Source organism: Priapulus caudatus, unplaced genomic scaffold (assembly GCF_000485595.1).
Source record: "Priapulus caudatus unplaced genomic scaffold, Priapulus_caudatus-5.0.1 Scaffold17, whole genome shotgun sequence".
Lineage (NCBI taxonomy): Eukaryota > Metazoa > Priapulida > Priapulimorpha > Priapulimorphida > Priapulidae > Priapulus > Priapulus caudatus.
This window is the reverse complement of record NW_014577078.1, coordinates 697,682-709,312: the sequence shown is the minus strand read 5'-3', so window position 1 is coordinate 709,312 and position 11,631 is coordinate 697,682. Positions and strand designations below refer to the sequence as shown.

The following is an 11,631-nucleotide window of genomic DNA, read 5'->3' as shown; positions in this document are numbered from 1 at the left end:
ACCATACATTACATACATACATACATTACATAACATACATACATACATACATACCATACATACATAACATACATACATACATTACCACATACCAACATAGCACAAAAACAAGCCAGCTGTCGTTCCGAGAAAACAAGGGATGCTAACTGGGTCTTCAGCAAACGAGAGAGAGAGAGAGAGAGAGAGAGAGAGAGAGAGAGAGCGCGAACGAGAGAGAAAGACTGCGTATCGCATCAAAGAGCCCCCTCGTTGCCGTTCGCGAAATTAGCGATACGAAACGACGTCGGCTGCGTGGGATGCAGTTGACGACGACGCGCATCGGCTAATCTACGGTTTACGGACCCGAGGCGCTCGTTTCTTCTTCTCCGCCGCCGCCGCTGCCGTCTGCCGCTGCTGCTGCCTGCCGCTGCTGCTGCTGCTGCTGCTACTGCTGCTGCTGCCTGTCTGCCGCTGCCCGCCGCTGCTGGTGGCGGTGGTGCTGCTGCTGCTGCTGCTGCTGCTGCTGCTGCAGCTGCTGCTGCTGCCGGTGCTGCTACTGCTGCCCGCCGCTGCTGCTGCTGCTGCCGCTGCAGCTCCTGCCTCCGCTGCTGCTGCTGCTGCCGGTGCGGCTGCTGCTTGCTGCTGCTGCTGCTGCCTGCTGCTGCTGCCTGCCTGCCTGCCTGCCGCTGCTGCTACTGCCTGCCGCCGCCGCTGCTGCTGCTGTCTGCCTGCGTGCCTGCCTGCCGCTTCTGCTGCTGCATCCGCTGCTGCTGCTGCCGCTGCTGCTGTTGCCTATGGCTGCTGCTGCCCGCCGTTGCTGCTGCCTGCTGCTGTCGCTGCTGCTGCTGCAGCTGCTGCTGTTGCTTATCGCTGCTGCTGCCGCTGCTGCTGCTACCGCTGCTGCTGTTGCTGCCGGTGCTGCCACTGTCTGCCGCTGCTGCTGCTGCTGCCGCTGCTGCTGCTGCCGTTGCTGCTGCCTGCTGCTGCGTGCCGCTGCTGCCTGCCGCTGCTGCTGCTGCCGCTGCTGCTGCTGCCGCTGCTGCTGCTGCCGCTGCTGCCGCTGCTGCTGCCCGCTGCTGTCGCTGTCGCTGCTGCTGAGTGATCGCGTGTTGTTCGATGTTCGGAAACATAACATCCTCATCGAGCGAGAGGCTGTCATCAAGATGGATGGTGCAAAGCAATTTCTGTTCGGCGAATCGTTACTGACACGAAGATTTTGTGTCAAGACACAATCAAGACACCGATTTTTCGACCACACGAATTCGCCATTACAAGAAAACATTCATCGACAAACGAACCACTTCTCGAACTTCTCTAGTAGCCCTTTCACCGGAGTTTAGTGTTTTCATTATCTTTCTTATCATCCACTATATTAAGTACATACAGTCGGGGCAGTAGAAGGGTTTACTCGGTTGTTACAGTGCGTTCGTACGCTATACGTTGCTTTGAAGGTTCAATTAGCTGACTGCTTACTATCGCGGTTGCATCAATTGGTTGCGTGATGCGTTCTGAACAGGTAATGTTTCCCTAATTGCTCCCTTGATTAGTCGTGTCCGATTGCGTGTGTGTAAAGTGCAAAATGCAATCGAGTTCGAGTATTCATCTTGCGTTACAAGAATATTTTCTCCTCCGTAATGGGAAAGCGTAACGGAAGGAAAATACTATTGATGACTTTTCCGTTTGTCGACTAGTTTTCTTTGCTAGCACACGCGATCATGTGAGGGCTGTCTACTATTGTTGGGCGATATTCGTCTTATCATCGTGTAAACCTTGCCAGTGTTGTACTGCGAAAGGTTGTAGATCTCCGTGTAGGATGGACGCGTCGACAGCGTAGAGTAACAGCGTTGTCCCGTAGATAACCAGTAGAGAGAGGTTTAACAGCAGCAGCGTAGAGAGCAGAGATAACCACATGCAGTAGACGTAGACGTAGACGTAGTCACGGATTAGTAGTTTCACATAGACTTTTATTATTAACTACACATACAAATATATATATATATAATACAGCCTATAGGCAACCATGCCTAGGCTCTCTGACTGACTACATAGTCTCTCTAAATCTTATATCTTGTGTATTTTCTGCTTGTCAAAATGCTGCTTATATATATGGGCTCAAAACCGGCTCTAGAAACTCGTCTGTCTAAAACCAGACGCTTGCTGGGAAGCAAGCGATGCCCGTTCGCAGGTGCGACCTATCCCTAGCACAAGGCGGATGCGGGAGGACGCGCCCGTCTATTGTCGTTTGCGCGTTCGTCAACCCTCCTATACATGTAGATGCTCTAGGTGTGACGTGCTTATTGCGTCACGTCCCGTTACCACCGCTTGTTGCATACAATACCAGCTAGCGTGCCCAAGTCATCTTCGTAAGCGTTAGTAATCGTGACCAAGTGCAGCAATGACCGAACATCAATTGAGTATGATTAAGGCAGTCGAAATTTTATAGAAATGGAAGAATTATATAGAGAAATCTCATGCCAAGTTTCCTGTCTTCGAGAAGGAATTTTATTTGTATATTGTATTTTATATTGTATTATATTTGTATTCTTTTGTATTATATATCTTATATATTGTATTGTATATTGTATTTTAGTAGTCGCGAAAACTCCGCACGTATTTAGATAAAGGTTTGTGTGCGAAAGAAGGTGTACATACTCAAGATTCGCACTCACGCCTAGCCCGTATAGCTAGAGTTGCAAGATCATTTCACGTGCCATCGCCCACGACCAGCCGATCGCGACCCTTTCTTTATCTCGTTTTCGTATTGATGAAAATGTGGCAGACGGCAGATTCCAGGAGAGCGGAATCTTATCTAGCTTCACCTGACGAAATTGGATCGTCCGTGCTACTGCCGCAACAACGAGCTGCTCACGGGTGCGTAGACATGCACACAACACACGCAAGTCTCTCTCTCGTTTCCGCGTGCAACATTCATGAGACTGGATGGCGGGGAAAAAAATCAAATCACGTCATTTCTCCATATATATAATACGTCTGCGAGAACGCCTGCCGTAGACGGGCGAGTGCGTAATATTCGCGTCCAACTAACGCAATTTCAAATAATGGTCCGCGATCGACGACAGCGCCACATCTATAAGGTGTGAAAAATCTGCAAGGTCTTTGCATCGATCGGAACGAGGTGGAGTAATATTTTATGCGCATGCGCAGCGTCACCGCCTCGCGGAAGCGGCGAGTTTGCAGACTTCGTCGAGAATTGTTGATATCGGTTATCGGGGGCGAGTATTACATCGCTTGAGGAATTACACATGCAGTAAGCGACTCGACGCAAGATAGTTTCACTGTCATCGGATGAAACGAATGTGAAACGCTCAGCTTTTTTTTCTGTTCACCGCAGCGTGCAACCGTGAAGGAGTGCGGTCGGTCCTGTAAGTGGTCATGTCGAAACCGACAAACGCACTCTTGTTCATGTTAGTTACTATATTCGGCGTGAGCTGTGCAGCAGCCGCGGTATCGTGTGCTGTCGGAATTCTGGCACACGGCGGAATTTATGTAGCAGACTGATGTAGGACTGACACCGGCATATAGTGGTCACGACAAGCCATTCTGAAACGCGCAGCGATCGACACGAGTGCTACACCGCGTCCACGTCCAAATAAAATTTCGTAATGCTCATAGATATGATAAAATTAAATTAAATAATTTAAAAGACTTATTAATCTCGTAAATACTCATCTTGCAACACAAATCCAACGGTTTCGTGATGATCACGCTGACCAAAAGACGTACATGGTACGCCAGCCATATTGTCTCCATGCCGTCACTTGGTTTTCGATAACCAATTGGGATTCATTACATTAAGTGCATGTTGAATAAACGCGTGTGAGTTTCTTTGCTAAACTAATACATCCATGAACATCACAGGCTTGTCTTGTTTTTCGAATACATGATATACCTGAAATGAAGGGTTGAAATGAAATGACAGCGACTCCGCATCACAAAACACACTCACCCTGACTTACAGTCTAAGCTGACTTATAGTCTAAGTTGTTCTAGTCCCTGACTTTTAGTATAATTAAGTAGAATCAGAGCACAACACCACGCGTAAGCTAATGTCTACACTAACGGGTGGCAGCTAACGCACATAGTAAGAAAGAGCTAGGAGATATTAAAGTAACGTTATGAATATTTTATCGACGTAATAAGCAAACTGGGGCGATAATTAATGAGGATCTCCTCCATTATTAATTACGCAATGGTGCCATGGAAATACAACATAGGTCACCATTGGGATTTCTTCTTTGAGAGTATTACCGTAACTCCACGATAATGACATAAAGGAACGGCTCAACGTTGTAATCTACACTCTAAAGTACTAGTCACAGTTCGTCACAACACCGCTGAGATATCGCACGTGTGCGTTTTGTCGCTAGCATGCGAGTTTGTGTTCGATACGGATTTGTAAGGAAGCCATACGGTGAAGATGTCCTGGTGCTCGTCGGACCTATTTCGGCTGCTAACGACGACGCTTCATAAGCCGTAAAGTAGGCGGCGTAAAAGGCTTTGCGACGGCCTTTCTCGCGATATGACCCCTCGTGCAGGAGAACGCCCTCCCCCATAAGTATAATCTTTGCAGACGACCAGCTGTGCGCAGGTGGGTGTTTATGTGCTCTACGTACGTTTATACTCGGATCGTCATGTTTGTGAGAGTAGCGTACATGTTATATATTATGTATACGGCATATGCATGCGTTGTTACTCTGCGACATAGAAATTCATAAATATACACTATATATATATACGCGCCCACAAACACACACACACACGTGTGTGTGTGTGTGTGTGTGTGTGTGTGTGTGTCGCGCGCGCGCTAGGCGTGTGGTTGTGAGTGATGTGTGTGGGTGTGTGTGTGCGTGTATGTGTCGGTGTGTGTTGTGTGTTGTGATGTGTGGTGTGTGTGTGTGTGTGTGTGTGGTGTGTGTGTGTGCCGCGCGGCCCGCGGTGTGTGTGTGTGTATGTGGCCGTGTGTGTGTGTTTGTGGTGTGTGTGTGTGTGTGTACGTGGTGTGTGGTGTGTGATATGATGTATGTATTTATGTATGTATTATCGTAATGTATGTAATTGTATGGATGATGGTAATGTATGTATGTATGAATAGTATGTATGTATGATGATGATGTATATTATGTATTAGTATTGTAATGTATGTAGTATGTATGTATGTAATGCTTATGTATGTATGCTATGTAGGTAGGGTAGATGCACGCGGGCTGCGAGAGCGGTGTAATATCGCAGCAAACGCAGTAGTGACACTATATCTAATGCCCGCGCGGGCAGCAAGAAATGATCATCCGCTGCGATTGGCTCTGATGCGTGACGCAGACCGCTTTGACCCTGTCTCTTTGGCCGCGCATCTCCTGCCTCCTCTCGCATCGACCGCGGGCTTCGATGTGCTGTTGCGTACACATCATTACTCCTGCGCCGATCTGATAGAGTTATAGTGCGCTAATGCAGCGTATCAGCTGGCCGCAGGGGCGCATTATTAAGCAGCAAGCTAAGCGAGCGGTGCTCTGTCTTACAACTCTGGCAAATCGCCTCATTTCTATGCTAGGCTATGCGTGAAAGACACGCCTACCGCCGCAATCATCGCTAACATAGGCGATAACAATCAGTGACCTCCCCCCCACACACAATACACACACATACACACAGCATACACACACGCTCAACGCACGCCAACGCACGCACGCAACGCAACCACCGCCCACACGCAACAAAAGATATATAGTATATATAAACATTAATAATGTAATAAAATATACCAAAAATTATGGTAGGTTAATAATAAAAGATGAAGTATGAATCGCATTGCTCATCATAATAGGCTCACAGAAATGTAACTAGAACCTACCCAGTAACAATATATACGGAATAGAAATCGGGCAGAATTATAGCGAATAGACACATATATACAAAAGAATTAGCAAGAAACGTTTCTAGTTTAAATTGATTCAAATTTCGTTACGCGACAGACGCATCACACTAGATAGAAGAATATCGGTCTCAGGATGTTGAGTTCGATATACGATTTGAGCATACTATATAGGCGGATCGAGGCGCGTTGTAGGTGTTTACCCTGTATATGTAGTTAAATTACTGATAAATTTATTTTTAAATGACTTAGCACGGCGCGAAATGCCAGTGCTGACCGGCGCCAATAGCGCGTGATATGGCGACATAACCAGGAGAAGTCATCGAACTTGAATGGATAAGTTGTTCCGATGAATGCTCCGCATCGATAGATAATCGGCTGAAGAGCGTGGTGCTTCGTACGGCAATCCTAAGCGTCGTAACGAGCATTAAATTGAAACTGAAGGGGCATTACTCGCGCATGCAGTCACGCTTACAACACCATTCCGTATACCAAGGTGGATAATCACCAAACCTAGTCTCGCTTATGCGGCAGCAACGTCCCGCAGCAGCGTGATACCATCTATCACGCAAGCGAAGCGTAGAGTCCCCGGCTATAAAGAAGGCGGACAAAAGACGAAATGCGTGCCGCCGTGTCAAGAGAATACTCGTCGCGCCGTAAGTAGTTAGTAATAACCTAGGCTGGTTTATAAAGTGTCGTAGTTTGTGTCCAATCGTTAAACGCGCCGAGGAAAGCCGCGATAAAACTCCCGCAGCAGCGCGTGGCGCATACAATGTAATGCGGTTGAGGATAGTGAAAAGGCGGCGGTGGGGTTCCAGAAAAAGCACTTAGGCAGCGTTACTTGCGGCAAGAAATAAAAATAACATTATTAGAAAGTGCGTATGCCATCGTTCTAACGCATTCTCAAGCCTCCTCTAATCGCCTCGGCACGCAAGGTACTAAACGAATCCCTATAGCAGAAATGCCATGCTATGGGTGGTTTTTCGCATGCGTATCAGCGCTATTCTAGTGTGCCCGGTCATTGAACTGCTCCGATCAGAGCTGCTCGATCAACGTTCACGGACAGGACCCGGGACGCAATAAGTAAGCTAAATACAAAAACTAAATTTACTAAAAATTATACAAATCTAAGCGTACGTCGTAAAACGTAACGTCGAAACAAGCGACCACATTTCCATGCTTCCATGCAACTGCGATAACCATCTTACAGACAAGTCAGACCCAAAAGATCAACGTACCAAACGTTCATCGCGGCTAATGAAGTTATTCTTGTTCCTTTCCGACGTAAGAAAAAGATCACTCGACGTACGCAGGCAGCCTGGTGCAATAGAGAGAGCGGAGAGAGAGAGAGAGAGCAGAGAGAGAGAGAGAGAGAGAGAGAAGAGAGAGAGAGAAGAAAGAGAGAGAGAGCGCGAGCGAAGGAGAGAGAGAGAGAGAGAGAGAAGAGAAGGAGAGAAAAGAGAGCGGCGAGAGAGAAAGAGAGAGAGAGCGCGAGAGAAGAGAGAGAGAGAAAGAGAGAGGGAGGCGAGAGACAAAGAGACAGAGAGAAAGAGAGAAAGAGAGAGGGATAGCGAGAGGGAGAGAGAGCGAAAGAGACAGACAAAGAGAGAGAGAGAGAGAGAGAGGGAAAGAAAAAAAGAGGTAGAAAGAAATAGAGAGAGAGAAAGAAATAGAAGAGAGAGAGAGAGAGAGAGAGAGAGAGAGAGAGAGAGAGAGAAGACTGCGTATCGCATCAAAGAGGCCCGCCTCCTTGCCAGTCGCCAGAATTACGATACGAAACGACGTCGCTGCGTGGGATCCAGTTGACGAACGACGCCATCGCTAATCTACGGTTTAGGACCGAGGCGCTCGTTTCTTTTAGCTCCAGACCGCCGCCGCGGCCGTCTGCCGCTGCTGCTGCTGCGCCGCTGCTGCTGGCTGCTGCTGCACTGCGCTGCTCTGTCGCCCAGCCAACGCTGCCCGCCGCTGCTTGGTGCGGTGGTGCGCTGGCTGCTGCGCTGCGCTGCTGCTGCAGCTGCCTGCTGCTGCCGGTGCGCTACTGCTGCCGCGCCGCGGCTGCCTGCTGCGCTGCCAGCTCCTGCCCCGCTGCTGCTTACTGCTGGCGGTGCGGCTGCTGCCCGTGTGCTGCTGCTGCTGGCGTGCTGCGCTGCCTGCCTGCCTGCCTGCCGAAGCTGCACCTGCCTGCCGCCGGACGCGCTGCTGCTGTCTGCCTGCGTGCCTGCCTGCCGCTCTGACTGCTGCATACGCTGCTGCGCTGGCTGCCGCTGCGATGTTGCCTATGGGCTTGCTGCTGCCTGCGCCGCTGGCTGCTGGCCTGCTGCTGTCGCTGGCTGCTGCTGGCAGCTTGCTCTGTTGCTTACGCGCGCTGCCGCTGCTGCTGCTAACCGCTGCTGGTGCTGTGCTGCCGTGGCTGGCCACTGTCTGGTGCCGCTGCGCTGCTGCGCCGCTGCTGGCTGCTGCCGTCTGCTGGCGGCTGCCTGCTGCTGCGTTGCCGCTGCTGGGCCTGTCCGCTGCTAGCTGGCTGCCAGCTGCTGCGGCTGCCGCTCTGCCCGCTGCTGCGCCCGCGCTGTCGCGTTGCTCCGCTGCCTGCCGCTGCTGCCCGGCCGTTGCTGCTGCCGTCGCTGTTGCTGCCGTCTGATTGCTGCGTTGCCTGCTGATCGCTGCTGCGCTTGCTTGCTGGCCGAGCCGCTGCGCTGCCGCTGCGCGCGCCGTGCTGCTGCTGCTTGCCGCTGCTTGTCCGCCCTTTGCTGCGCGGGGCGGGATTCAATTCCGACGTTGGCACGCCGACGACGCGGAAGGGTTTCGACAGAATTCTCGTCGTCAACAGCCGACGGCATTTCGGCAAAACGCGCGCAATCCGGAAATAATCGTCGTCATCGTCGGATGCCTGCGGGATGAGGAGGAAGCCAGAAGAGCTGCGCTTGGCGGGATGCTGCGCTTTTTAGTAGGAGGCCGACGTAACGTGACCCGCTCCTTTAGCGGTGCCAGCCATCGACGCGTCGTTGCGTTAGTGTGGCCCCGAGGCAGGAGTGAAAATCCTCGAAGTAGTGCGCATGCAGTGGGCAAGCGCAGCGGATGACAGCCGTACGACCTGTGGCGTATAGTCTGTCACCCGCATCGCATCTGTAATTGTCGCGCAGCACCGCTCGGTGTCGACTGATTAAAGTTAAGAAAACATCGTCCGATGGGAAATCTGTTGAAGCTGCAGCGCGTCTCGTATCGCATACACGTGTCGCAGCAGCAGCCGCAGCCGTAGCGTCTGAAACAGCCGCAGCATCCGTCCGCGAAAACAAAAAACAGCAGTAGCAGCAGCGAGGGTAGCAGCGGCGGCAGCAGCGGAGACGCGGCAGTTGTGCATGACGAGGATGAGGACGCAGCGAAAAGCCTCGTGGCGATCCGCGTCGCAGTACGAAAAGGTAAGGCTTGAAAAAATCATGTCTCATCTATCTCATTCGGCGTATAGGGATCACGTGATTCGATTGCGAACGCACGTCGTCGTCCCTCCGGGCGACGTATTGCCTCATGCTCATGAAAAACTATTCACGACAATGAATGTAGTTGCGTGTACATCGTGCGTTTTGTCCGCGTGTACGTGTACTTGCGCTTCTCCGTGTATGTATGTATGTATATGTAATGGTATGATATGTATGTATGTAGTATGTATGTATGATGTATGGATGATATGTATGTAGTATGGTGGGTGTGTGTGTTGTATGTGTGTGTGTGTGTGGTGTGGGGGTGGTGTGTGTGTGTAGTGTGTGTGTGTGTGGTGTGCTGTGTGTGTTGCGGTGATGTGTGTGTGTGTGTTGTGTGGTGTATATGTAATATATAATATATATAAATAGTAAGAATGTTGTGTGGCGTGTGGTTTGTGTGTGTGTGATGTGTGTGGTCGTGCGGCGTGCGTGCGTGCGTGCTGCGTGCGTGCGTGCGTGCGCGCGCCTGCGAGTGTCTCTGTGCGTGTGTGCGTGCGTGGCGCGCGCGCGATGTGTGTTATGTGCGTAGGTATAAGTGTGTGTGTGCTGGTGTGTGTGTGTGTGCTGTGGTGTGTGTGTGTGTGTGGTGGTTGGTGTTTGTGTGTATGATTGTGTGTGCGTGTGTGCGCGCACGTTTATCATATAGGGTAAACAGGCATTATATATTGATTATGCATTTGAAAAACGCAACCCTAATATTAGTATTGATCTTCGTCCATTTTTACCGGCGCCACGACTCGAGTTTGAATTTGCATCCGAAAGCACGTAAGAGCCGCGATAGCTACTACGACCACTAGTAATACTATTCATATGCACTACGGATATGTACGGGCCGAAATATCTGGAATGCTTTATTTCGATCAGTATGCAATCGCTTGCCGCGAACGTAAAAGGTTTGACATGCCATATATAGCAACATCTGATATATAGCAGTTTGCTACTTTAGGCAAGGAGAGGTTTTGTGTGGTTTACTATTCACGCGAGAGAGAGGTTATGGGTGGATGATATACTGTTTACAGAAAGGACAGTTTGGGGGAGAATCAACTAATCACTGGGAGAGGAGGCTGGTGTGCTGTACTTCACATGTGGGGGCAGAGGGTGAGGCTGGCCGACAGTTGACTGAAAAAGTCCTCGGGGATGGTCTAATTATTCCAACTAGGGAACAGTCGACTGTTCGCAGGAAGAAAAAATCGAAGATGATATACTGTCCTCGGGGAAGAGAGTGTTGCCTAGAGGGGGTGCTGAGGATGGTCTAATGTTTATAGCGATGTCCAAATATACCTCACCTATCACGAAAGCAGTAACTCTGAGAGACATTCCTTTACAAGGCAAGAGTTGAAAGTTCTAATTTATTCTAATATCCATTCTATATCTAGCAGAGAAGCTAATTTGGGGCTCTTAGTTTGTTCTCGCACGAAGGCATTCTCTTGTACCCGGAAGCAAGAAATAAGACTTTTCGCATGCTCTTAGAAAAGCTGAAGGTATTTACTTGTTCAACACCTGGGGGATTAATTACAAGAAAACGCCAGCGACAGCTGAACTTATCATAATCATTGTTAACGCGTTGCTGTCATGAAGCGTTAATCTTAATTACATGGAGTCCTAATTACATTGATGGAAGCCGCCTAAGGTCAGCAACCTGTCTCTGAAAAAAATTCACCCAAAAACCTGTTCCTATGGACAATCTGATGACTGAAACTTTCGCCGAACAAAAACAAAACGATACGAGGTGGATGGACGTTATACTCGTTACTGACTGTGCAAATGCTGCCTTGTGTTTTAAACAATTACTGCGTTGTGATTCTAAGGAAACAAAATTACAGGCGACGGAGAAGAAGCATTTAGCAACTTGTAAAAAACTGGGAAAAAACGGTCAGGTACGTATCTTGAGGCAATCATTAGTTTTCTGGTTGCCCGCCTTCAACTATATGATGTAGCGTATATACACGCTATACATCATATATACGCCCCGTATGTTGTAGTGGTAGTCCGCCATTTAGACAGCTCACGGAGAAGGGGGAGCGAAAGAGAGAAAGGCGAAAGACAGAGAGAGATGGTTTACCTTGCGCATGCGTAGACCGAGCACAAACGGCTTTTAGACATCGTAATGAGGGGTCGATACACACACATGCAAAGAGAGAGAGAGAGTGCGCGCGAGAGAAAGAGGTACAGAAAGAGAGAGAGAGAGAGAGAGAGAGAGAGAGAAAGAGAGATAGAGAAAGAGAGATAGAGAGAAAGAGAGAGAGAGAAAGAGAGAGAGAGAGAGGTACGGAGAGAGGTACGGAGAGA

At 49.6% G+C, this 11,631-nt stretch overlaps 1 protein-coding gene across 2 annotated transcripts in view; it reads left to right on the top strand.

The window, feature by feature from the left end:
* The window catches only part of LOC106810947 (multiple PDZ domain protein-like), a 99,943-nt gene that overhangs the window by 29,672 nt on the left and 58,640 nt on the right, over positions 1-11,631 (top strand). The window contains exon 1 of one of the 2 annotated variants that reach the window (XM_014814433.1): positions 8,935-9,282. The exons of the other annotated variant lie outside the window; for it this stretch is intronic. Coding sequence (XP_014669919.1) covers positions 9,223-9,282 — 60 coding nt within the window. The 5' untranslated portion in view covers positions 8,935-9,222. Of the gene's footprint in view, positions 1-8,934; positions 9,283-11,631 lie in introns of those variants that run through there. 2 annotated transcript variants of the gene reach the window in all.